This window comes from Capricornis sumatraensis, chromosome 12, assembly GCF_032405125.1.
Source record: "Capricornis sumatraensis isolate serow.1 chromosome 12, serow.2, whole genome shotgun sequence".
NCBI lineage: Eukaryota > Metazoa > Chordata > Mammalia > Artiodactyla > Bovidae > Capricornis > Capricornis sumatraensis.
The window spans coordinates 33,047,972-33,075,942 of record NC_091080.1 but is presented as its reverse complement, the minus strand read 5'-3'; the positions used below and the strand labels follow the sequence as shown (position 1 = coordinate 33,075,942).

The following is a 27,971-nucleotide window of genomic DNA, read 5'->3' as shown; positions in this document are numbered from 1 at the left end:
ATCTTCTCTATCTGTTGCCACATCATTATTTTAGATAAGCATTTGATTCTAAGTACAAATAGAAATACTACATCCCATGATTGTAAACATTCACCAAGAGCTTCCAGAGTACAATGAGTAATAGAGGTGGCCCAAGGGTCAGTCCAATGTTCCTCACTCACATTTGGATACTGCTGAGATTAAGAAATATGTTTTGAAGGCAAATTATCACAGGCCTTACTTGTATTTCTGTAAGAAAGTAGTTCTGGATATATATATATATTTTTTTTTTTTTTAGAAAACATATATATATATATGTTTTTAGTTGAGAACACCTGAAAGTCATTCTAAGGACTATATGAAGCACCATTTTCACTTACCTGAAATACATTGGGTTAAATTCAGCAGTACATGTATGTTTGTTAATGTCAGGGGTTAAAAATAATGGTGGGTCTCAAGTTCCCTTTTGTGGATATATCTGGAGTATGGATACTGAGTTCCAGCGATGCTAATAGGAACCACTCAAGCGTATCAAGGGGGGTAACTCCCCCAGGGCCACATGCAACCCGTAAGTCTGAGGCACGACCATTACTTCTGTCAGTGGGTGCTGTACAGGCAGAGTTAAGGCTGTATTCGGCTATAAAGAGTTTGACATCCTCTTTAGTAGTCCCCCTACACCACTCATGTACACCGTTCAAAATGTCATAGGGTGCAGGTGAAAAGTCCCCAAACACTTTTTAAAATACTATTCTCTGTACAATTTGTCATCAATATATTTACATAGGGGAGTGTTCACACTTAAAAACATTTTTAAAGAATGCAACCGTGTGTTGTTTTTTTTTTAAACTCTTATCACAGTTTCCCCAGGATCATCCTTAGCCTCATTTCCTGACTTCTGGCCAACTTCACATTTGTTAGACACTTCACTGCAGTCCTTGGGCAAGTCTGGGGTCCTTGGGCAATTCTGACGTTGACGTTGCTCTTCAGGATGATATGCGTTAAAATATATTCACTGCCACCCACTCTGAGACAGGCCTGGCTGCAGAGAAAATGGTGTCCCTGGTGCTGAAGGGTAACTAGGAAACCCATCGGGCTGAGCTGGGTAGCTTTCCAGAGCCGACGCCGAGTGGACCTGATGGAAAGAAGAACGCACAGGTGAGCAGACTGCCAAATTCCACCAGGCCTGTGCTTGCTTTTGCCAGTCCCACTTTTTTCTTTTTAAAGAAAAAACAAAATGCTGGGGCAAGGTAAGTCTGTTCAGTCTCCTGAAATTTTTAAGAAACATTCAGACTAGTTCAGATGGTAGAGGTGCATAGAAATGCCTTTAAAATGTTTAACATCCTTTAAAAAAAGAACAGGTTTTCTGGAGAAAATTTGCCTCAACGGTCCACTACTTTAGCTTTAACTAAAGACGACAAGCTAAAATTTAACTGTTACATCTAAAGATTCTGTATGTAAAAATCTCCAGACTGAGATTTAAAAGTCTCTAAGCAGAAAAAACACACAGATGAATCTATTCTACCACCTTTGTTACTCTCCTGAGGGAAAACAAGGATAATTTGTAGATTTGGGGGAGGGAATTAGTCATCAAATCTCCAGACATTCTGCTAAGAGCCACTTTGGGTCAGCGCTGGAATATCACTATCTGTATTGCAAGGTTATCACTACAGAAGCTATGTTACACCTGTTGCCATCCTTATTTGCTCCAGGCAGGGCTGCTCACCTGCTGTAACAATGCTGACTGTGCAGCTGCATTATGCTGCAATTCCTGCAGGGATGACTGTGAGGGATTCTGGGAAAATCCCGGGATGCCTGGGAGGGACAAGAGGCCTGGAAAAACTGAACTGCCTGCAGCTTGAAGTCCAGATGATAAGCTGAAACACAGAGAGAATGGGTCAACATGCAAGACAGACATAAAAGCTGTTGCTTCTACATCTGTCAAATACTATCTTAAGATGTTAAAAAACACCCTAGAAATTCTCTATTGTAGGGAACTATAAATAGGTTTCACGCACTGATGTAAAACCTACTTTCCATTATTAAGGCTATTCTGAATTCAGTGAGTTTACGTTTTGCTGTTTTGTCAACTTTAAATCACCAAATGCAAATCTTAAAGTTATCTGAAAGAAAGTGAAAGTGAAGTCACTCAGTCCTGTCCGACTCTTTGTGACCCATGTACTGTACTGGGCCAGGCTCCTCTGTCCATGGGATTCTCCAGGCAAGAATACTGGAGGGGGTTGACATTTCCTTCTCCAGGGGATCTGCCTGACCCAGGGATAGAACCTGGGTCTCCCGCATTACACTCTTTACTGTCTGAGCCATCAGGGAACCCCTGCTGATTATCTGAGCAGGCATTGATAGTTTATACATTTATCTCAAAAAGAAACATGTTAGGAGAAACATTTCAAGCCCCTTTAAGTGTCGGCCCAGAAAAAGATAATTTTGCGCCAACAATTCGCTTCTGACTCATTTGAACGACTTCAAGATCATGCACGATCTGTTGTGTGAAGAACCATCTCCCGTCTCTCCAGACCATGCACGTACCCGGCCTGCGCAACCAGAGCAGAGTTGAAATTGGAACTAAAGGCAGAGGCGAAGCCCGGGAGGACGGGCGCTGGCGACGGGGCGGTGGCGGCACCAGTGGCGGGCGGCTGTAGCCCCGGGAAGGCGGGCAGTGCGGGGGCCCCAGGGGCGCTGGAGACGGAGAAGCCGGGGTAGGAGGGTGCCGAGGCCGGCAGGGGGCCCTGGGCCACAGAGAAGAGTGAGGGCACGGCGGCCGGCAGGCTGAGGGGGAAGGCCGCGGCCGCAGAGGCGGGCGCTGGGGCTGAGAGTCCGGGGAGCGCTGGCACCGCGGATCCGGAGCCGGGGTGCGGGGGCGCCGCCGAGGTGGAGGCGGCGGGGGCAGCGGGCGCGGAGGCCGGGGGGTTGAGGGCTGGGGTGGCGGCCAGAGGGAAGCTGCTGGTCAGGGACGTGAACGGAGGCAGGGCGGTGAAGACTGGGGTGATGGGTGTGGAGGAGCCGTGCGGGGCCAGGGGCAGGGCGGGCAGGGCGCTCGAGCCCGTCAGGGGCGCGCTCAGCCCCGGGAGGCCCGGCAGCGCGGGGTTAAGGCAGGACGGCAGGCTGATGGGCACCGAGGCCGCGGGGTACGCCCGGCCCAGCGCCCCGGAAAGGCCCAGCGCGCCCGCGGCGGCCGGGCCCTTGAAGGCCGAGGGCGTGGGGCTGGTGGGCTCCGTCTTGACCACCACGGGCAGGGTGGTGACGGCGGGGGTCGCGGGGCCGTGCGGGTGGGCGGCCGAGGAGCCGCAGCTCGCCGCGGCCGGCCCCGAGGAGGCCGAGGAGGGGGCGGCGGGCGCGGGCAGGGCGGGCGGCGTGGAGGCCGCCGCGCTGGCCGCGGGCGAGGGCAGCCCGGGGAACAGCGCCAGGCCCGGCGTGGGCGCCTGCGGTGGCCCGTAGCCCTTGTTAGGGGCCGAGCCCGGGGCGTCGGCGCCCTGGTTGGCCAGGGAGGACAGCGAGGCCAGCCCGCTGGTCACCGCGGAGGGCAGGGCGGAGGAGCTGATGAGGCTGGTATCGCTGGACGTCAGGAAGCCTTTCAGGGCGGACAGGAGGGGGCTGTTCACACCCAGGGGACAGGCGACACCGGGCGCTGAGCCCCCGGCGATGACGGAGGGGGTCTGGTTGGACACGCCTTGGGACACCGGCGTCAGGGTCAAGGGCAGCCCTGCGAAAACCGACGACAGCGAGGCGGAGTTGAGGTTGTTGGCGGCGGCGGCAGCGGTAGAGGCGGCGGGGAAGGGGAGGCTGGTGAACGTTTCACTGGAAGCCGGGGTGGCCCGAGGCGCAGCCGTGGCCTGCGGGGCCGGGGCCGGGAGGGCGGGAGGCCCCGGCAGGGGAACGAGGCCAGAAAACACGGAAGGAACGGGCGTGGCCGTGGTGCTGTGGACAGAGGTCACTGCGGCGGCCGGCAGCGAAGGCGTCCTGATCACTGTGGGATTCGGCGTCATCGGCTGGGGCGGGTGAACGGCGGAGACCTGCCCCGGGAACACAGGAAGGACGGTATTCGCCAAGTTCATCCCTGGGAGGCTGGCGGTGGCCGACGCTGACGGATGAGTTCCTGCCTTGACCGGGGAAGCGGTAGGAACTGGAGTTGCAGCGGGTGTCGAGGGATTGGAGCCATGCGGGGCAAAGAGTTGACTGGCCGGGGTGGAGAATGCTGCGGTGGGAGGGGAGGAGAGGCAAGAGGTGATCGTCACGGCTGAGAGTTCAAATGTGAACTCAAAAGAAAATGGATAAAAGTTTATGTGATATTTAACAGATGTCAAAGAAAAATCAATGACAGGTTTTAAGAGGCTACTGAAGTGTACACATTGCTGGATTCCATTTTCACCAGGCAGCCTCGGTTAGATCCTGCAGAGTTCTGGACTCTGATCAGCACCACCTTCCCTTTCACATTGAGGAAGCCTTGACAGTGAGCAAATAAAACTTTCCTTTCATAGCTTCCCAATTTAAAAAAAATTCAAAGAATTTATTTTGTGATTAGTGTTGGTGTGCTCATTCTCTCAGGCTACTTGTCCAGGGTAGTATGACAAGTCATTCCCTCTCTTAAGAGCTGTCAGGACATCGCCCCCTCTAGAGGCACCCAAGGTCACCGAGTATACTCAGGCCATCTCTGTAGCATTCTTGGTTGCCACGGTGTGAGTTAATTACCAATCTCTACAGATTTTCCCCCAAGCACTTTCTCATACTGACTTCTTTTAACCTCTATAACTTTACTTGGCTTGTCCTAGGCTTTAGGGGCAAAAGCCATATCAAGTTCCTCTTTAGTCTTCACACCTAGCCCAGTGCCTGGCATTTACGTGTTTAGTAAGTGTTTGCTGCACTGGATACCTCACAATTACTTCAGCTACAGTTCTCAAACCCACCCAAGGACTTAGTCTCAACACTTCTAGAGTTTGCTACAGTACTTTTATTGTGATAAACTCTACAAATAATACAGGCATTTTGGGAATGCCTGGGATTCCCTCCTGAATCAATTAATGAAAACCTTAGCTTCTGATCTTGTTGGTGCCAAACGGAATGCAAGACTTAGGTAGGTGATGTCATGATGACAACTACCGTCCATGCTATATTCACACTGAAGTCTGTTTGAGTTGTAAACAGGGAATGTCCCCTTTGCAGTGCTAATCAACTGAAAGACCTTTTCGTGGACTAAGACTTCACTTTTTAAATCTATGCATGATAAGGACTCTGGACATAAGGAAGCTGACATGGTCCATAAAGTGACGCACTGTGTTAATCACGGATAGAGAAGGGACCACAGGAAAAGAATAGAGGAAGCCCACACCCACATAATACGTTTGTGCTCAGTGATGGCCAAAGGGTGCTACATGGGGCTGAACAAATTTTACAGCTGTTTTAGATAATCAATATGGGAGGAGAACTGACAGATAGTAAAACATAAATATATAAACATTAAACTCAAAAGATCTGTGGGTGAGTGAGTGAGTGAAGTCACTCAGTTGTGTCCGACTCTTTGGGACCCCATGGACTGTAGCCTACCAGGCTTCTCTGTCCATGGGATTTTCCAGGCAAGGGTACTGGAGTGGGTTGCCATTGCCTTCTCCACACAAGATCTTAGTTCATACCATATTCATATCATGAGCAGTTCATACCATATTCATATCATGATAGTTTCAAGAAAATCACTATCATTTTAAATTGAGAGTACATATGAAAATAGGTTTGTAGCTCTGTATTCCATTTGTTTTATAAGAACTAGAAGCACAAGGAATATATGCCTAGTTTTGTGTTTGTAAATAACATGCCAAAAAATGATTTAGGTTAACATTGGTTGGGAAACATCTGGTGGGGAAAACATTTGAGAATTCCCTGTCTTATTTAACTTCATGCTGAGGACCATGTAGTTAATGACAGATGGCAAGGGAAAGCCAAGCTGTCCCACAGTGTTCTTTATAGCAACCTCTGTTGGAGATCTTTACGTATAATGACACAAAAGCCATGCACTATTAATCACAGTGCCTGCAGTCAAAATGGAATGAAACCAAAGTGGACCCCCCCCGCCCCCCAAAACCACACCATGGGAATCCATGTTCCTGCCATCTAATGTGGTTGTAACCACGAAACATGGCGTGTTAGGTCCTGTGCTAACTACTTTACGCCCGTCATTTCATTTGTCCTCAGAGAACCCTGACAGGCACTAACACCCCCATTTTATAGATGGGCAGTCTCAGGCTTAGCGTGATTAAGTAATTTGTTAAAAGATCATGCAGCTATTGAATGCTGTTCCAAAGGACATAAAGTTTCAGTTATGCAAGATGAGTGAGTTCTAGAAATTGGCTGTACAACACCATGCCTCCAGTTAACAATACTATACTGTGTACTTAAAAATTGGTTACAAGGGTAGATCTCAATAAGAGATCTCACCACAGTGATAACAATGATGATGATGAAAAGGTCATGCAGCTATGAAGTGACAGAACCAAGACTTCAGCAAGGTCTGTCATACTTGTGTGCTTAAGCACTATACTTGTTTGTTTCTTAATATGGTTCAAAAAGGAAAAACAATCTTAAGCATGCTAACATAACACAGCAAGGGAAAAGCAAAGTGTGCTCTTCCTAACAAAGGTGCTGATGGTTTATTCTCTTCAAAAACGGATCTATTAACAAAGCTGAGCATAAAGGCTGAGGTTTCCTTCATCCCCCTTTGCTAGAAGCTAAATCGGCTGCTTAAGGTGACAAAGCCAGGTGGCACCAGAGATCACACACTGTTATGTCCTGACTTCTCACTTAGGCTCCTTTCCTCCCTGCTATGCTACTGCCTTAGAAATTACCAGCTAAAAAGCACTGTTTCCACACATTCTCGGGGAATGGAATTCTCCCACCAAGATTCCTACCTGAGCACTGTGATGATCAGATTCATGTGCTACTCTGCTACGTAAGAACTGGTCCCAGGTTTTGTCTCACAGCAGACAGCACCTCTTTCCTGAGCACACATATCCTCCATTACGGGGAGGGGAAAATGTCACAGAACCACTGCCACGTGGAGGCCTCGCCTCACCCTCACCTGCTGACTGCGCTGCCTGCTCTGCTGCCCCTTCTTCAACTCTTTCTTCTTTCCTTACGTTAAATTACACTACTCCGAATACTTATTGAAATAATTAAGTCTAAAAAAATCTATCTCTTCTTTCCTTACGTTAAATTACACTACTCCGAATACGTATTGAAATAATTAAGTCTAAAAAAATCTATCTGACACAGCATTTGTCAAAAAAGGGATTTTATCAAAAAGAAATGTTGTTTATATATTTTAAAGAATCAGGCTTCGAATATCATATAATGTAAAGTGAATGCAGATACAATGTCACATAGCACTGAGACGGCTTCAAAGTTTTACAAACAACACACAGAGACATGTTATTTTTAAATCCAGTTAACATGGATTTAAAAGCTTTCTTAGATGATTCTATAAGATAGACATTTTATAGACTATATTTTATATACTGCATGCTATGCGTATAAGATGTAGCACCATTAAAATTTTATTTTTAAATAAAATGTATCACTCTTCAGTCACTTTTAGCAAGCATCGATTAATTAAATTTTTTAACCAGGAACTTTCCCTAAAGCATAAAGATTTCAAATACACTCAAACTCAAATTGATCTCAGTGAAAAACAGAGCAGGCAGCCAGAACAGACATCAAATTTGGTGTTTACCTTGATTCTGTGTAGGTTTTGACTGACTGGAGAGGTCTTCATTTTCTATGAGAAAATAAATAAATAAAAGTTGATTTCTGGCTTTAATCAAATTATTTACCATCATAATAATCAGAGACTGGGGTAAAAGAAAAACAATCCAGAATATGTATGTATACTGTGTTAGGAAAAACAACATATGCCTATTAAAAAAAAGGAAATAAACAAAAATCATAGTAGTAACTATACAAAGACTGCAAGGATTATGAGCAATTGTCCCCACCACTTCTCCATATTGGGCTTTAAGGAAACACTGTTGTTTCACAGATTCATTTAAGAAGGCTTTTAGGAAAGATGGTGGAAGGCCTCGTGTGCCTCTAGGAGGGAGTGCAGTAGGAGTGCAGACAGGAGGCTAAGCGGACAAGCACTGCTGGGCACCGCTGCCTACAATGCAGGGGAGACCTGGAAGGGGAAGGTGAACGCTGAGGGCAGAATCCATTGCCGCCCAAGGGGCCAATCTCACAAGGTGGGTGCGTCACCAAGCAAATGGAGAGAAAGTGGCTCTGTCCACTGCTGTACTCACTTCTAGAAAAGGCCCCATGCCAGGAGATGTCAAGGGGAACTGCCCGAGCTGAGGCTGACTTGAAGCCCATGAGACCAACAGCCTAAAGCACACCCTCTCCAGCCCCATGGGAAAGGACCCCTCTTACTAAGCCATTAGTCAGAGATACAGGGGCAAGCAAATGACCTTTCATGGCTTGACAGTTTAACTGCCCAAGAAAGCATCAGTATGACAGGTGTAAAGTGCAGAAAGGGAACCCACAAGCCCTGACATAGAGAATAAAAAAGATCAAGCTTGTTTAAGGGACTTGAGTACAAATAAACTTAAGACAGTGTCTATCCAGAGATTTAATGAAAGAAAAAGAACTTTAAAATCCGTAATGCTAATGATATATACTCACATAATATTGTAAGAAAATGAGCAGAGAAGCTGAAGACTTTCGATATAAAAATCTACTCCAAGTTAATAAATGCAAAGAATGGTGAAGATCAGAAATAACACTACTGAAAGCTAAATTACATAGTTGAAATTAAAAGTTCCATTTAAAATGGCAAAGAAAAATTTTTTAAGGTACTGAATGATTAGCTAAGAGACTCAGAACAAATACACTGAAAAATAAGAGTACTAGAAGGAGAAAAAAAGAGATTAAATATCAATAATTAAAGAGACAAAATTTTCCAAAGCTTTAAAGACTTGAGTTTTCACATCTAAAGGGCTTACAGAGTTCTAGGAAGGATTAACCATAAGATCCACACCTAAATATCCTGGTGAAATATCTGAACTCCAAGACTAAAGACATTTGTGAACTCTAAAGATAAGGAATGTCTTCCTTGTAAGTTTATAGAAAGAGACTAAGGTTCTAATAAAATTAGTGAGAAATGGGTTTCTCATCTACATCTTACACCTCTACCCTTTCTGAAAAAGCTGATTAGAGAAATTTTCTACTAGAAGAAAATTAGAATGAGTATATGAGGACAGGGCATCAAAGAGAAGCCACAAAGTTAAGAAGCCATGAGTCAGAGGCATAGAAAGAAAAATGTATTCCATCAAGAGACACAAACTGATGATCAAGGAGAGGGAGTAGGGAAGTCAATGGTGGGATGCAGGACAGCTGTTTTTACTTTCTGTACACTGACAACCACTAAGAATATGAAGATGATCACTAGTGATATTTAAAGATAGAAATTCTAAGTTTGAGTAGGAGCAAGAAAAGAAAAGTTGTTAAAAAATTTTAAAGTAATTTGAATGAATCCAAATAAACAAAAATAAGAAAAATGAAAAACTGGGATAAAAGAATAATAATGAGCATAAAAATAAAATGGAAGGACTAAGAACAAATATGCAATTTTTATGATTGTCTGAAACCCCTATTCGAAGAGTTGACTCATTGGAAAAGACTTTGATGCTGGGACAGATTGGGGGCAGGAGGAGAAGGGGACAACAGAGGATGAGATGGCTGGATGGCATCACTGACTAGATGGACGTGAGTCTGCGTGAACTCCAGGAGTTGGTGATGGACAGGGAGGCCTGGCGTGCTGCAATTCATGGGGTCGCAAAGAGTCGGACACGACTGAGCGACTGAACTGAACTGAAACCCCTATAAAGTCTCTTTCCCACTGGTTTACAAAAATCAGATTCTAGTATATATAATTTACAAAACAACTAACTTACCAAATAAACAAAACCCTAAAAAAATATTATAAATAAAGATACAAGCAAAAGACTTCTGAAAAATGACAACAAAAAAGTGTGGACCCAATAAGGGTCAATACCCAATAAGGCTGGGGTGGGTTGTGGGGGTGGGGGTGGGCGGAGGGCAGGCGGATTACTTATACTCAGTAAAGTATAAGTCAGCTGACATTTTATACCCAGAATAAGAGACTTTCAAAGGAAAAAAACACTAAAATAGGAAATCAGTAACAAGCACCTACAAATGAAATATCCATTTATAACTGTAACCAAAAAACTCCTCTAAAATTCCTAGATACAAATCTAAGGCAAAAAACCTATATGAAGAAAACTACAAAATCTTCTTGAATGAAGCAGAAATTAAGACATTGTAAATCAGCTATAACTTAAATAAACCTCCCCCACCCCAAAAAAACACTTACTGCAAGCAATAACATAAAGCCTGGAAAAACACTACCACCTGCCATGATTTAAAGACATACATATATAATTAAATGGTAAAATTTAATATAAAAAAAGTCATCTCTCCAAATTACTATGTAACTATAAATACATAAATTCAATTCTTTTCTAATTGCATAAGGTGATCTTAAAAGTTCACATGGAAGAATCAATTTCCAAAAGTGGATAAGAAAGATATGAAAATACAGTGAGAGAAAGCTAGCCTTATCAGATGTCAGAATACACTGTAAATCTGCTAATTAAATCAATATGGTATCATCGCAACATAAAGTAACTAGATTGGAACAGAATAAAGAGCCCAGAATTAGAGCCAGGTGTGTAAATGAAAACTTAAAATAAACGTATTATTTCAAAGCAGCAGGGAAAACAGATTAGTTAATAAAGAGTGCTGGCATGGACGAACTGACTACTGTCTGGAAAAAAAATTAAGATAACCCTCTACTTCACCCCACATGAAAATGAATTCCAGACGGAGTAGGAATCTTAAAAGACTCAGACTACCTGGCCTAACTATTTAGGGTTAAGAATGCCTGAACTAAGGTAACATCTGACTCACTGCGACCCCATGGATTGTAGCTGGCCAGTCTCCTCTGTCCATGGAATTCTCCAGGCAAGGATACTGGAAAGTGAAAGTGAAGTCGCTCAGTCGTGTCCGACTCTTTGAGACCCCATGGACTGCAGCCTATCAGGCTCCTCCGTCCATGAGATTTTCCAGGCAAGAGTGCTGGAGTGGATTGCCATTTCCTTCTCCAGGGGATCTTCCCAACCCAGGAATTGAACCTGGGTCTCCCGCATTGCAGGCAGATGCTTTTACCATCTGAGCCACCAGAGAAGGTAACATGGTTCTAGCTTTTCTTTCACAACCTCTGTCTGTCTACACAAAAATGTAAAACCCTTAGGTTAAAACATACTGTGAATAAGGGCAAGAAATAAAATGACAGATTTTAGAAAAAAGATTTTGCAACTTTAATCAGAGTACTCAGCAGCAAACACCAGAGCCATTCTGACTAGAAAAAAAGAATTTATTAAACATTAGTAAGTAACTCTGAATCTTGGGGAAGGGCAAAAGTAAATTAAGACAGAATTTAACTTCAGTTCTAGCCCTACCCTACACACGTACAGAAATAAATGGCAAGTAAATGAAAAGCTATACACTTAAAAACAATCATTAAAATAGTAATTAGAGAATACAGATCTTGCTGCACTGCTGGGTTGGGGAAGGGTTTCCTAAACAAGACAAAATTCAGGAGAGTCAAATAGCTGAATGAAATAAACTTTTATAAAAGACAGACAAAAGAAGTTATCAGCCAAATCAGTGTATCAGATTGGCAAAAGTAAAACAAAAAGCCTGTTTTCATTCCATTGAAAGGGTGTGAAGAAATGGTATGCTCATATACCCTCACTGGCTGGTATAAACAGGTGCAGTCTTTTGGGGGAAGAATTTGACAAGATAGAAAAAAACATTTACACTTCGTATCCTGAGTTCCCAATGGGCCCAAAGGAAAGGCTGGCCTGGAAAGCGTGTGGGCAGGCTCAGCGCTTCTGAGCACCTCCTAACAAGCCTTTCCTGCCCACGGCAGACACAAGGGGCCCTAACAGCGACACTCGCTGAGTCAGCGATGCTCTTCCACTGCCTGTCAGTGTCCTACTCAGGAGAAACGGTTCCCGTTTCTACGGCCTGCTCGTGTTCACACTTACCTCAGCATAATAATAAAGGCCATATGCTACAAACCTACAGCTAACCTCATACTCCATGGTGAAAAGCTGAAACCATTTCCTCTAAGATCAGGAACAAGACGAGGATGCCCACTCTCTCCACTTCTATTCAACATAGTTTTGGAAATCCTGGCCATGGCAATCAGAGAAGAAAACGGAGTAAAGGGAATCCCAATTGGAAAAGAAGCTGTTAAACTGTCACTGATTGCAGATGACATGATACTTACTATACACAGAAGACCCTAAATAGATGCTGATCCTAAAGATGCTACCAGAAGACTACCAGAACTCATCGATGGATTTGGTAAAGCTGCAGGCTACAAAACTAACACACAGAAATCCTGCCTGTGGGCCAAGGATCGCTCTAGTGGAGCCTGGATGTCACACTCGGCTCCATCAGCAGGCTCGGGGGCTGTGCTCCCCGTTAGGACACCACCACACCACACATCTGTCCCCTCTGAATGCAAGGTGAGAAAGGTATTGGCTTTTAACACCCCAAAACAACCTGATTTTACCTGCTGCTACTGGATTAGGAGTATATGGAGGTGGCGGGGGCACTCCTGGAGCTATGACGTTGGCCAACGGTACCAGACCTGCATTGTTATAAGCACCTAAAACAAAAATACAATACTAAAAAAAAGTTCAATTTAGCATCATTCCGAGTTCAAGCTGTATTGGCACAGCCAACTACTTTATTTCTGAAACTGTGTTATCTAGTACAGTTGCGTCTTACACGGAGGCTTGGGTGAAGAGTGAGATCGAATGAGATAAGCAGAGACTTCTATTTCCCAGTGCAGGCACATTCCAGGCCTAACTCACTGAAGGGCACAGTGGGCAGAACCTGCCAGACTTGTATGATTTGCCTTTTATGTCAAGCACACACACTTGACCCTTTCAAGTTAAATGCACTAATGATGTCTTTGAATACCAACTATCAAAAAAGGGATTCAAGATGATTTACCCATAAGCAAAAGCTTATATAAATAATTAACAATGAAAAAAAACCCTACAATTAATTTATCAAAAGGAAAATATCCTAAATGAGACTCTTAGTCTTCTGCACTGTTGTAGACCAACACCCTAGAGTAAACAACTGTGGGCAAAGGAAAGCTCAGCATAGCATATTTCATGAGTGCTCCAGATTTCCAGAGTATATATACCAACCTTTACTTTCAACTTAATAAATAAAGAGCAAAAAGGAAAAAAAAAAGAACTCTGAAAGAGCTCCTTACTTGGTGCAATAGTTGCGTGTGGTCGGCATGGAGGTATCGGGTAAGGAACAGGCTTATGTGGATTGTATGTTGAAGGAGGCTAGAATGAGAGGGGAAAGTACAGCAGTCAGCAGAACATCAAGGAAGCAGTCTCCTGCCAAAACAAAATACAACTTGTCTTTCAAAACATTTAGGTCTAAGAGGACAAAAATGCCCCAGCATATCCATTGCCACTGCACTAACAAATGGCACAAAGGGGGGAAATTTCTTTGCTTTAATAAATGTGGCTCCTATTAAAGTCCAAAGAGAGGTCCTGCCAAAGACTGCGGTTGCTGTTGCTCAGTCGCGTGCAGCTCGTTGCGACCCCATGGACTGCGACCCGCCAGGCTTCCAATCTCCTGGAGTTTGCTCAAACTCAACTCCATTTGGTCTGCTCCAGAGGTGTTAATTTTTTCATTTCAGTTGAAGATCATCTCCAACAAAAGGCCCAAGCTCATCCTGAACAGCAGATTCTTCTCTGACCCAGTCTAGGTTAATCCAAGGAACACAAGAAACCCACCAGGTTTTGGAGTCTCGGCTACCCAAGAACTTCCCACATCCTCCTGGAAAGTCATCGTCTTGTTCTTACCCCCTTTTCTCTTTTTGAAAGAAACAAGCACTATTTCCTTTGGCCTTTGGCATTCTGACAACTCTTGTAGAATGCAGACTGGAATTATGAATTCAGTAGCTTAGTCTTTTTACCTTTTGAAATCCACAAATCTTCCATTTTAGAGTTTACAGGACTTAGGTATGAAAGAACATTCAAAGAGCTGGTCTCCAGAGGACCAGAGGTAAGCAAAGCTAGGCCACATGCTGCAACTGTAACTACAGAGATGGAGAGGATGAGAGATCACACACACCCTCTCGAGGGGGCTGGCACCCACATCTTGGGGCAGACGGGATGCCCTGGAGTGACGAACCTATACTCTCTCCAGCACTCTTAATGGCAGCCCTGGATAATGTGCTAGTTCTGTGCAAGGACGATGGTCTGTAATTGTTCTACTGTAAACAACAGCCACCCAAGTTCTTGTCAGGTGGGCAGTCAGGACTGCAAGGCGGCTGAGTGTTGGCCTCTTGTAGTACAATCCTTCAATTCCTGAGGTTGTCTTCTCTGCTCAGTTTATATTCCAATCACTCCCTGGAAAATACACTCCACCTCCTGGCTCCATCCTCACTTCACTAATACTAACACTAATCCAGCCATCACACCTCAACCTTAGTTAAAGTGAACTCTCCACTCTCCACATCTCCAAGCAAACTGCTGAATATGGCTGCAGAAAAAAAAACAGTAATAGCAGTTCAACTGGTCTACCTTTAACATACGCCATTCATCCTCAAAGGGGCCTTTAACACTGTTAACTAATTGTAGTGTATTTCCCTAGGAACCCATTCACTTTCCTAGAGTTTCTACTGCACTTTAGACTGCCCAACAAAACATGAAATTTATGCTTTGAATAGACAGAAAACCAGATATAAGCATCAAGACTTGTCCTGTCACTTATTTTCTAAACATACTGGTTTGGATGGTCCGAGAATCCGTGCGGCTATTCCTTTGCCTTCATTGGTACAGTCCTCGCCATCTTTCTTCAAAGGGGTTCCCTATTTCAAAAAAAAAAAAAGAAAAAGAAGGAAAGATAATTGAGATCAAAACAAAACAAAACCCATACAAACCCCAAAGCAAAAACAAAACAAAACAAATCCAGACCCTTGCTGTGCTACCCTGAAGAAAGGACATAACTTGGCAGGAGTGTAAGGAGGGACCACAGCCCCAGTCCTGCGCTGGCTCATGATCCTGATGCAGTCCTCATAATATGTGCAGAGGTTCAAGGCAACACACAATACACATGGGGAGACAGAGGAGGAGAAAGTATGTTCTAATTTTTTCACTGCACAGTAGGAGCAGCCAGAGACAGCTCCAGTGCTATAGTATCTGATGCTCAAAGAATCAAAAACAGTACTTATATTACAGTTGAAAATAAGTAACAAGAAATGGTGTTCTCTGTAAGTATTAAGTGTGACCACTTATATTGACCTCACTCGAGACTGCTCTAATTAACAGATGAAAATAAGCTGACGCCCTATTACACTGTGTCCTGCTAATTGTTTGTGTTCTAAGTGGTACATACTAGTTTGGAGCTAGTTTCCAAGGTGGCCCCCAGTGATCCTCGCTCCTGTGTGTCCCTGTGCAGCCCCTGACATGAACAGGACTGACCCATGTAACAAACAGGATGTTCCAGAACTGAGGGCATTTGACTCCCAAGGCTGAGCCATAACAGACAACATGGCCTTGGCTGGCCGTCTCCAGGACTATCTGCTCTGGTGGAAGTCAGCTGCCGTGTCAAGAGGTGTTCGAGCAGCACTACGGAAATGTCCTTATGCCGAAGAACAAAGACCCCCCCCGGCCTGCCAGCCTCAACACTAACTTGCTAGGTTCGTGACTCACCTTGGAAGCTCAGGCTCACGCTCCAATCAAGCGATCAGATGACTGCAGCCTCATGAGAAACCCTGAGCCAGAACCAAACAAAGCTATTCCTAGATTCCTGGTCCAGAGAAGCTGCATGAGACGCTAAATGTTTATTGTTTCAATCCAGTAAGTTTTGAGGCTATTTGTCACATTGCCATTAAAAATACACCATTCTTTGAAAAAATTATTTCACAAAGAAAGCTGACTGAAACACTGGGTGACATAAAAATAAGTGTCTTTCTTGTGGGACTTCTCAGAGCCTTTATTTTGCAATGTGATTCTTCAAAAGAGACACTGCATGCAGGATTTCCCAAACACACTTAAGTGTGTGAAACTGTTTGAAGAATACTGAGAATCTGAGAAATAGTCCTTTATTATATGTAAATCAGTGCTTCTAAAATACTTGCCAAAACAAGTCAAAACCAAATTACTCTCTTTTCTGTGGCTTGTTGTTCTATATATTTTATAGAAATATTTTAATATAGCTTATGTATGAGCTTTCATTCAGTGGTGAATCTATGAATTATGCTGCTGACATAGTAAAATTCCTTTACTTTGTAGAAGCATCATCAACTGGCATTTTCTTTACATACCATAACTGTGTTCAATTTTATACAAAGAAGTTGCACATGTAGCCACACAAGTATGCTTACTGGGAAAATTCCATTGATGCGACTAGGTTTTCCCTTGGGATATGGATTTCCTGGGATTGTTCCACAAGAAGATATCATCGCATGAGGAGCTTTGCAACCCCCTTTGAAAGCCTGAAACATAACAAAGAGGAGGACTGTTTAAAAAAATAAACTCACAAAAGGCAATGGCACCCCACTCCAGTACTCCTGCCTGGAAACTCCCAAGGACGGAGGAGCCTGGTAGGCTGCAGTCCATGGGGTCGCTAAGAGTCGGATGCGACTGAGTGACTTCACTTTCACTTTTCACTTTCATGCATTGTAGAAGGAAATGGCCACCCACTCCAGTGTTCTTGCCTGGAGAATCCCAGGGACAGGGGAGCCTGGTGGGCTGCCGTCTATGGGGTCACACAGAGTCGGACACGACTGACGTGACTTAGCAGCAGCAGCAGCACGAAATTTAGTATGCTGGATATTGGGAAGCCCTGCTAAATAGGATGGATTAAGGAAGAACATCACATTCAATCTGTTCATACATCAGTCAGCACGTCCACTGGTGAACATGACTAAAATTAGTAAGTAAAATCACTTCACTTAAATGGAATTATTTAAATGGTAACAATGTTTTTATCGTCGCAACTAGTAGACTCCTACCCAAAGATCTCTTCACGACGGATTCTGTAAATTGTGTGCAAGGACTAAATACAACTGGGCTGCAGCTCCTAGGGGAACAGTCCATGCCCTCCTCGAGCAGGTTTCTAACCACTAATCCAGTTGCCACCTGTCAAAATCCTAAGAAATAACTACCTTGAATGACGAATCAAGTTTTCTAGACTTGGACAAGTACAACTTCTCTCACTATTAGAGATTTTAAAAGAACAAACTGGAATTTAGTCTTATAATTATTCGTAAGTTTGATGAAAATAAGCCTGATGACAAATAAGTCACGTTCCTGGAGGTGGTTTAGTTGAAGTGGTGTCTGACTCTTGTGACCCCATGGACGGTAGCCTGCCAGGCTCCTCTGTCCATGGGATTTTTCCAGGCAAGAATACTGGAATGGGTTTGCCATTTCCTTCTCCAGGGGATCTTCCCGACCCAAAGATTGAACCCAGGTCTCCTGCACTCCAGGCAGATTCTTTACAGTCTGAGTCAGTTCCTCCTGAACACATAAAGACAAAAGCTTGGAGACACGGCAGAGCTACCAAGGGACTGAGAATAAACACCCCATGAGGCTCATACTGAGGCGCCACTGGCTTCTCACTCTCAAGCCATCTCTTCATACCCCAGTGTCCCCCTAAAAGCTCTAGTTCCCCGCCACAGACTGCAGGGCTGTCATTATTAACCCATCACAGAATAGCAATCAGGTTATTCATCAAAAGTTAGCATAGTAAACAAAAAAAAAGTTAGCATAGTAATAAGATTGGTACTGTTTTCTTCATCAGCATTCAGGAAAACCATGTGCCATTTATATAGCAATCTTGAGGAAATTACCTGTTCAAGCACCCTCTTACACCGTTTCTTCTCAGACATATTTATCCTGAACAAATCTTCAATGGGTCGAGAATTCTGTGCATCAACAATGTTTCTACCAAGGAAATACAATTTAGCTTTTCATTTAAGAACCTGGACACACACATTTAATACACAGATATATCTGAGTAAGCTTTTTTCCATGATGTAATAAGAAGAGTATGATTATTCAGTTTTGATTAATGAGTGTAATTAACATGTTTATATAAATATGGTAAATATAGTAACTCAATGATGTTTATCTGGCTACTTGAAACTAACAAAGTAATATTTCAAATTAAAAAAAAATCACTATTTTGAGATTCATGCAAAGCTACCCTGTCTGTGTCAGGAGAGCTAATGGCAATAAAACAAACCCCTATGCTAAATGGATAAAAATCAAGGTTGATCTAAAAATGAAGTTATGTTTAATTTTAAATTTGTGTTCTGTGGTCGTTTACAAATATATTAGGGACTTAAAAACTGCATGTGCTGGAAATAAATAGCAATTTATAGACTCTCATAAATACATTATAGGAGAGTAGGTTTCTTTTCTCTAACATTCATTTCTCAAATTTATTTCACAATCATTTCTCAAATGCTGTGCCGAGTGTTTTAAATCTTATAGTATTAAAAATCTGCATCCCTACCACATAGATAAGATCCTTATTTTCACAATTGAGGAAAACAAGATCCACAGAGAATAAGTGTATGTGAAGCAAAAAAATATATACTGTCAGAATGTGGAAAACCCATCTAACCATCAGTCCTCTGGATTTGTCAACATGCCTTTCAAGTTATTCTGAGTGGGAAGGCAAAGCAAGTCACTGATATGCAGCCAAATCAAAAGAATGAAAATCAATAAGCCCACTAATTTTACAAGTTTATAATCATGTGTAATGAGCACACTAGCTACTTAGATATAAGAATTCAGCTCTATGCTTTCATACATTTTATTAGTTCCATTTACCAATATAATTCTGACACATTAACATACACTAATGAGTTAAAAGATGTTTGAAAAGTTTTCCAAATTTTTCTCTGAGTAAAAAGAAGAAATACTTACGAAGCTAACAGTTCAAGAGCAACCAGTTTGTCTTTACTGAAGGTGAAACAGTTGAGTATATTGACCACTTCTCCTGGGTGAACAGCCACCATTTTCTAGTAATAAAAAAATAATTTTACTTTCAACATGAGAAATTTTCATGCCAGAATCTGCCTTTTGGGGGTGGGGGGTAGTGTAATTAAATGTTCTTAATATAAATATGTGAGATGAAAGCTGCTTCATCAAAAGTAAGCCCTAACAACTATGTGGATTAAAACTAGGCTTTTTTAATGTAACTACTTTAATTGAAGAACTAAGTTCTCCTATGTGCTGTTTCTTATCCACATCTCTCAATATGTTCATCTATAAAAAAAAAAATTACATATTCTACTTTCCTCAGAAAGGCTATATAAAAAGAGGCTACTTACAAATAAGGGAGACACATTGCTCGAAAAGTTAGAAAAAAATTGTAATTCGGAGTGCTAGGTTATGTCACAATCAGCAGTTCTAGTGAAGTCCATGGTGCTGAATAGTGTTATTAAAAAAAGGTACTCCAATCACATGATTAGGGGAAAGATGGGTTAAATATTAACAGGTTCTTTTACTGCAGAACTTCTAAGAAAGTTAATGTGCACTGTGACACGAGGTGAGAGCTGGACTGTGAAGAAGGCTGAGCGCCGAAGAATTGATGTTTTTGAACTGTGGTGTTGGAGAAGACTCTTGAGAGTCCCTTGGACTGCAAGGAGATCCAACCAGTCCATTCTGAAGGAGATCAGCCCTGGGATTTCTTTGGAAGGAATGATGCTAAAGCTGAAGCTCCACTACTTTGGCCACCTCATGCAGAGTTGACCCATTGGAAAAGACTCTGATGCTGGGAGGGATTAGGGGCAGGAGGAGAAGGGGATGACCGAGGATGAGATGGCTGGATGGGATCACTGATTCGATGGACACGAGTTTGAGTGAACTCCGGGAGTTGGTGATGGACAGGGAGGCCTGGCGTGCTGTGATTCATGGGGTCGCAAAGAGTCGGACAGGACTGAGCGACTGAACTGAACTGAACATACTTGAATATTTGTCTAGGATACCTATGTTTTTGAAAAGCAGGTCAATTTATATATTTATGTTAGCAGTGGAGGAAATTCAAAATCAAAGTCAATATAAGGAGATCAGTTAGAATCAACTGAAGTTGTTTTTAAACACTATTAACCTGTATCACCAAAAGAACTGGTAAAACTGCATACCCCCTTACGTGTTTGTAAACGGACATCTAGAAGTTTTATTGGAAGGTTACATATCTGCAAAAGATTGATTTCCTTATATGTAAGTTTATTATATATTTCTGAAGACCTTGGATCTACTGCTCTAGCTCATTTATGAAAATGTCCAGAACGTAACCTAATCGTCAAAGTCAGTCTTCAGTATGAACACAGTCAAATCAGATTTATTTTGTCTCTTTAGTGCATGAAGGGGTGCCTGTGCAGCCTTCCCACTTATGAGTCTTAATTCTAAGGTAGGTGGGTAGGCAAGCTGGCTTCAGAGCTTTGTCATGAGTTTGCTGTTCTGATAAAATAAGCCAAGGTCCCCAACAGTATTTTTTATAGAAGCTCTCTGCCTTGCTCTCCTTTTCTTTGGTCCTTAGAGAAAGATTTTTCAACCCCTGCTGATGGGTGAACAAGTGAGACAATCTTTTCTTTTTTTTAAATAAAGCAGGAAAAACACCAATTGTTACAGAGAAGAAGCACTAACAGACCCAGACACTTTCTTAATCAAATTAGTTTAGGAAGATGAGAATCTGTATGTGCTGTGTGCAGGCTTAGTTGTGCTGACTTTTTGCAACCCCATGGACTGTAGCCCTCCAGGCCCTTCTGTCCATGGGATTTTCCAGGCAAAAATACTAGAGTGGGTTGCCATGCCCTCCTCCAGGGAATCTTTCAACCCAGGAATCAAACCAGCTTCTCCTGCACTGGCATGCGGAATCTTTACCACTAAGCCACTGGGAAGCCCTCAAGATCAGCAGATTTCTTTAAAGCTATCAGTGCCTGATATTGCCAGGAAAATGCTCTATACAGTCAGACCCCATTTGACTTCAGAGCCTTTGAAAATCTAGGCTCTAGCACTGTGCCACCCATATGGTAGCCACTAGACATGTTGCCTGCTTACATTAAAATCAAACAACACCTTAAAAATACCATTCCTCAGACAGATGACACATTTTAAGTGCACAAAAACCACATGTAACCATATTGGATAGAGCAGATACAAAACATTTGTATTGTCACTGAAATGTCATTTGGACAGCACTGGTCTAAAAAAATGCAGGCATAGATCAGTCTGACTATTCTTCTAAGACTAAATACAGGAAGGTGAAGACACACAAAAATGGAAGTAAATAAAAATACTTAGAATTTGAATCCTATGTTTTGCTTGCCCATAAATATTTTCTACTCCAGTCTGCCAATTAGAACTCTGTACAATTTAACAGTATAGTACATATGATTGAAATTTACAAATTGGGAAGCTTTAATGTTTTTAACATAGTTATTTTTGAATAAAGTATAATGGAATTTAGTGTCTGCAACTACAGCAAACAAATTGCAACTTGAGATGAATTACAGAAAACGAGGGGAGAATTCAAAATACTTAAAATTCTACATTCTAAGGAAAAGTAAATTACTTACGTGCTGTAATGCTTTCATTGCCTTCAACTGAGGCTCTGCCCAGGAGAAATATCTCAGTAAATCAACCACCTGAAAAGCAAAGAACTAATTTAGCTCTACCGACAACGTGTTTGCAAACATTTCTACAAGATGTATTCCCGTACTCTGAATCACTATTCAAAGTGTGCTGCTGGGGCCCAGATGACGAGGCATAAGCATGACACCAGAGTTTAGACTGTGAGACAGAGCAGCCACGCGCAGCTACTTATATTTAAATCAACTGAAACTAAATCAAAGAGAAAACTCAGTTCCCTACTGGCATAAGCCACGTGGTAAGGCAGGGCTCAACAGCCGTGTGAAGCTACCACTGTGGTTAGTGCAGACAGACAGCATTTCCACAATTACACAGTCTTGGACAGCACTGGTCTAGAAATAAAGGAATGCATAAGGTAGGGAAAGAAGAGAGTACCCGGAGAAAAAGAAAGTTGGAAAAGTGCTAGATGGACCTAAAATGTGCACTTAGGCATATAAAGATATAGTATGAATGGAAAGCTTTAAAACATTTAGTGGGGAATTACAGTTTTAGTCATAGAAAAAGGTCTTCAGTGGTGTGGTTTAGTGGTGGTCCACTAACTTCTACTCTCTAACTCAGATGTGGAGCGCACACTATTCTGACTTGGACCACAGATCTATTCTCTAAAAAGGTGAGAACTACCCTGAATCACGCCAGCAGCTTCTAAATAGTAAGTCCCTTTGGGAGCACAGCCAGCCAGGCTCTTGTGCTACCACCAGCCAAGTTCAAGTGCATGAGGGAGACACTGTGCCATGGGCAGCCAGAGGTGCGCAGAAACCACAGCACTGCAGTCTCCGGGTTCACCGCCTCCAAGGACACCCCAAAAGGAACAACAACAAAGACTCAGGATGAGAGGATAATGAAATCTGGGTTAACGAATTATTTTACCCTGAGTTCCTCACAATGCTACGGGTGCAGTTATTCCACAAAGCAAAGTTAACACTAGAAAATGGGGTGGTATGTAAAGAAGAGTAAAAATACTTCTCACTCCTCACTGAGAGATACATAAGTAGCAAACAGTTACTGTGTGTACTTTCTGTACAACTTGGTAAGAGTATGTCCTTACTTTTATGGGAATAATGTTTTTACTATACACAGTGAATGCTACCTGGGACTACACCAACCATAAAATTTTATAAACTATCCTGTATGATATAGGATGGGAGATATTCATTATAATAAGTAGGCTTATAAGATCACACTTAGGAAATAGCTTGATAAAATTTTTAATGACTGCAGCAAAGTCATTAAATTTCTACTATGGGAAGTTTTCTACAAAATTTCACATGTATACACAGAAACACATACAAGAGAAGGAAAGAAAAGCTATCAGCTATGTGAAATTACAAATCTTCCTGAAACATTCAAGTTTTTAAAAAAAGGCACTGTGAAAAGTTATGGGACATCTGGAAACCACTCATTAAACAGGCAGCAACATGTGCAAATCACAGAGTAGCTCTCAGGAATTTAGGAGGCAGAACTACCGGCTTAATGTTATTCCAGTTTTGAAAGTCTTGAGAAAGAGATGAAAAGTTGGGGCATTTACCTACTAAGTCAATCTACAGTTTCATCCATTGTCTACCTTACTCCTGTTCCCACCATTTCCCAGAACTCTTCTCCAGATGTACACCTATTTCTGCTTCATATCTCTACCGAGTACTTTCCAAGTATTCCTTGGAAATCCAGCTGTCTCTGCATGTGTGTATATACACACAAACTTATTTTTCAAAATCAGCAAACTCCTAAAGTTGGGTGAAAGTTTCCACTAAACAATCCCACTAATAATATCAGTCTTCTGGAAGATACAGGAACTACTTATGAGACACTATTTTTTTTCTTATTCGTGGCTTCACATAAGAACATATATCACCATTTGTTCCAAGTTGTATAAATTGTAGTGAATTCTGCAATTACTGACTCATAAACACTGTACAAATTTGGGTATGTTAACTATTAGAAGTTTACAGACATAGGATACTGTGCTCAGAATATAAACACTTTGAACTGTGTTTTTCAGACACTGCATTTTAAAATCATTTTAGCATATGATATCATGATGAAAGTGGGTATGCTTATAAAATATGCCAACTAGAAATTATGTCAAGTTTTCTGTTAAAACCGAAAGCTTCTAAAGTTCCTGAATAAACAGAGCAACAAAGTAAAAGCAATTCTGAACTTGATCAGTAGGTAAATAAGTAAAGGCACTAATCAGAACATCACTGTTAAAAAAATATATATTTTAAAAAAGGTTTTGCTTAAATAAACAAAAGAATACCTGTTCACTAGAGAAATATCCGTGTACGTATTCAATCGCTTTTAATTTGTACTCTGTCAGAACAGCCTAAAAACACAGAAAAACAGAATAAATATATGTAAGCAGAGCAGCAATATACATACATGAAAGTTGCCTATGCAACTCAAACAGCAGCAGACCTTCTGCAGCCCAGAGACAAGGAGGCTGACAAAGCCACCATGGTGATGTGACATTCTACCTTTGGGGTTCCATGCTGTTAGGGATACAATTAGACACCAGGAAAACCCCTGGCCTGCCTACTCACTCCTACAAAGGAAGGGAATAGAATTGTAACAGATAAGATTCTACATTAATAGAAATTAAGTATTCCTGTAAAAGTGACTGCAGTTTTAAATCACCCCAAATTCAACCAAACCATCATTTTTAAGGTTAAATGTACTAGGCATTACTCATTCAGCAGATAATTATTTACTGCACACCTATATGCACTAACTGATAGAGAAACAGGGGTAAAACAAGGTCTAGTCCAGGCTCTCAGTGTTTTCTACTGAGACAGGAACCCAGAAGCCAAGCCTTGCGCCTGCCACTAACTGGCAGTGTGGTCTCTGGGAGGTATTTTAATTGCCCCAAGAGCCTCTTCACTCACAAAAGGGAACACCAATCACTACCCACCTCAGGATTAAAACAGTCAAGAGTAAATGTGACACAAGTTCAGAGAGAAGTTTGTGGCCTTGACCCAGCACCATCTAGAGCCACAGGAAATCATCTATGATTCTCCTGGCAACTACATGCTAAGCTTAGAGATGGAAATACCAGACTATCACAATCTGGTAACAACCACTCATTAAAAATCCACTAATCCCCTTTGTATGGTGCCAGAGCGTAACTAGATTTACTGTAGGGGTCACTTTCTAGTCTCTAGAAATATGGACAGTACCAGTATATAGTACTTTCTGGCATATGGAAATATGGTCAATCATACCCCTCCCCACCAAAAATGAATGAATCCCTTTGCATTCATTCCAGAACAATCGTAAGTGTACTTTCTACATGCGTCATGCTGCTAGAACGCCATGACAAGTCAACAAAGAAACATGCAGGGAGCTCAGTAGTTGAATTTTCATGGAAAAGGGAAGGGAATGGGATTCTGGATAATGTGCTCTTGGGGGTTTATTATTGCCATTATTGGACACAATCAAGAGAAAGTTTCCGGCCCAAATCCTGGACTGTGTTGATGCCAAGTCATGTCTTATTTCTTTTATCAGCACCTGAGAGGCTCAGCTGTATCCCCAGGCACAACACCATAGCTGGAGTCAGAACCCCTGACCTTGAACACTGAACCCCCTCCCTTATCAGCTGGGTAACTTTGAGCTGGCTAGTTAACCTCCAGAGACTAAACGTGCCATCTGTAAAATGAGGGGTATATAACTCACACCTAGAGAGCTATTTGGCAGATTAAATCAAATAAAGCATGGAGGAAGTGCTTGGAACAAGCACACTCACAAGTGCTCAATAACGAATATTATTATTAGCCTCTTCTTAGAAAGCAGATTACATATTGCTTTCCCCCCTCCCTTCTTCCTATTTCTTTTTCTAGTGTCTTCTTACATGCCTTTGTTTTTAAATGACAATAGTGACAGCTAGTATTACCTACAGACATAATGGTAACACTCAGGAAGCGATTACCTGGTTTAAACTGATTTACAAAGTCTGAGAGCAATTTTGAAAAGCCAACAGTAACTCTCATACTTGACACACTATATTTTTATTCTATTTTAATAACCTAGTACTATGTTGATGTATCTAATTATTCGGCACAGGCAGAAAAAGATACATCTTGATTTCAGACCAGAAATAAGGGACTTATGTTATGAATTTGACTTTAATCTCTAGAAAAGTTCCTATTCCTTTCATTAGTATTTACCATGTCATCTTTCCACAATTTAGCAGGGAGAGAATATACAAACCGACACCCTAGAGCTTCCAAAAGAAATTGACTCCTCTCCCTGAACAAATTGTTTTCTCATAAACAGTAGTTTAACATCAGCTCATTAACAAATTGTGGCAAATTCTAAGTATGTACTCAGCAGGCTGACATTTTATTGCAGATTTTTATTGGGCAAATTGGATTTGGAAAAGAGGAAATTTTATTTTGATTCAAAAAAAGAATACTCAATAGCATTGCAAATGTAACCTAACATGCAAATTTGAAAAAAAAATTTACAAAGGATGAAGGAAAACAGCATTTTGCTTTATACAGAATGAAGAAAAACAGGCAATTTTATTAACAATTTTATAAGCTGAAATAAATAATAATCACCAGTGCACAAGGTAACAAGTCTTTCTGCCTCAATCAAGGGTCTTGAAAATATGAAAATGGCGAGGAAACAGCCCTGATATTCTAAGCAAAGGACCCTGTATTAACACATACGAATGGTTAGTATTTTCAGGTTTAATTTTGTAAAGGCTTAACTTTTTGCGCTTAAAATACTGTTAAGCCTCAAGGCTACATTCCAATTTTTTAGAATTTTTTGCTGTCTGGTGGGATGTAGGCTACCTAGAAATAGTCTCAAAATGAAGCAAAAACCTGGCAAGCAGAAGGAAAAAAAGTTTTGAAATGCGAATTATTGAAGCCCATTCCTAAGAATCTGCCTTTAAGCTTAATGCCACACTTTTTATTAGGATACTAACTTTGTCCCGCCGAAGCAACAAATACAGTCTGCTCACACTCAAACTTAAAAATCCTGTCATTATAACCACCATTAAAGAAACTTTCTACGTATTTCTAGTTTTCAGTCAGTCTTACTGAAGGATGAAGAAATCGGTTCAGAAATACGAAATCACTTATCCAAAAATACAGTGATTCAAGATTTGTAGGGCGGGCTTGGGAACCGAGGGCACTGAATATAAGCGCCGCAATACCGGTCTGATTCTCGAGCAGTTTGGAGTTAGCAAATCTCCGTTTCGTATCGTGAAATGTATCAAGATATAAACTCCTACACTAGACGTTAAAATTCCAACCAGTTTCGCAATCCTTAAATCCGTATTTTACACAATCTGCTCGCAGTCCCCCAGAGAAAACAAATCATGAGAATTCGTAACTCATAGATTGAAGGAATTAAGTGCAATTACCTTTCTAATTTCATCCAGCACCATTTCAAAGGACTTTTTGTCCATCTTGACTACTATCTCGACGAGGTTTTAACAGTTACAGTTTCAGTTACAAAACGATCATCCCCGGTCCGCTCCGAGAGTAAAAAATGTTTCCAGCTAAGGAAAAAGACTCAAGGAGCAGGAGGAAGGATGCGCAAGAGGTAGAGGACTTCAAAGTCTGCAAAAATTTCTAAAAATGGGGACTTACAAAAACTTTTTATTAAAAACAAAACAAAACCCGTCAGGCTTCCCCGGCTTCTTTACACAAAGCTTCAGGACCGCTCGGGGAAGAGCCGGGTCCTCTGAGTCCCGCAGAGAAAACCCGGCGTTTGGCGGCCCGAGGCAGAGCGTCTGTCCCCGCAACGCAAGGCCAGGCGCCGCCGGAGGAAGATCGGGGAAGCAGCCTTCCCGGGTGTAGCGGCCCGAGAAGCAGAGGCACCCGCGCCCCGAATCCTGCGGCCGGCGAGGAAGGAGGCACCGGCTTCTCGGCCCGCACCAGCGCCTCGGCTGCCCCTCACCGCCGCGAAGCTGGCCTCATGGCCCGGCTCTCACTCACTCCCCGCAGCTACCGCCGGACTCCTGGGGCCCGCAGCCCGGGCAGTGGCGGCCTGGCCGGCTCTTTGTTACCAGCTGCCACCGCTTCCGGGAGCGGGCCGGCGGCCGGCGAGCACCGGGAGCCGGGCGAAGGGGGTCACGGTCTCGGGTAGGGGGGCTCCCGAACACCGCAGCGCCAACAGCGCCGGGAGCGCTTCCTGGTTACCCCCACGGCTTCCCCCGGTTCGTAGGGGACCTTCGATGGAGCCCGTCGCGCCGGAGTC

General features: G+C 42.5%; 1 protein-coding gene across 2 annotated transcripts; it reads right to left on the bottom strand.

Moving 5' to 3' along the window:
* Positions 1-356: 356 nt before the first annotated feature.
* Positions 357-27,234, bottom strand: PROSER1 (proline and serine rich 1). Of its 2 annotated transcripts, XM_068984599.1 has the most exons (13): positions 27,133-27,234; positions 24,022-24,087; positions 21,695-21,763; positions 19,038-19,132; positions 17,954-18,047; positions 16,487-16,597; positions 14,885-14,968; positions 13,352-13,430; positions 12,635-12,730; positions 7,712-7,756; positions 2,524-4,189; positions 1,703-1,853; positions 357-1,111 (listed from the first exon to the last, which is right to left on the bottom strand). In XM_068984599.1, the coding sequence occupies exons 1-13, from the start codon at positions 27,175-27,177 to the stop codon at positions 989-991; spliced, it is 2,724 nt and encodes a 907-aa protein (XP_068840700.1). In that variant the 5' UTR covers positions 27,178-27,234; the 3' UTR covers positions 357-988. The 2 variants fall into 2 exon arrangements, with proteins under 2 accessions (XP_068840700.1, XP_068840701.1); XM_068984600.1 differs by lacking the exon at positions 24,022-24,087 and having other exon boundaries at positions 27,133-27,177.
* Between the last annotated feature and the right edge of the window lie 737 nt (positions 27,235-27,971).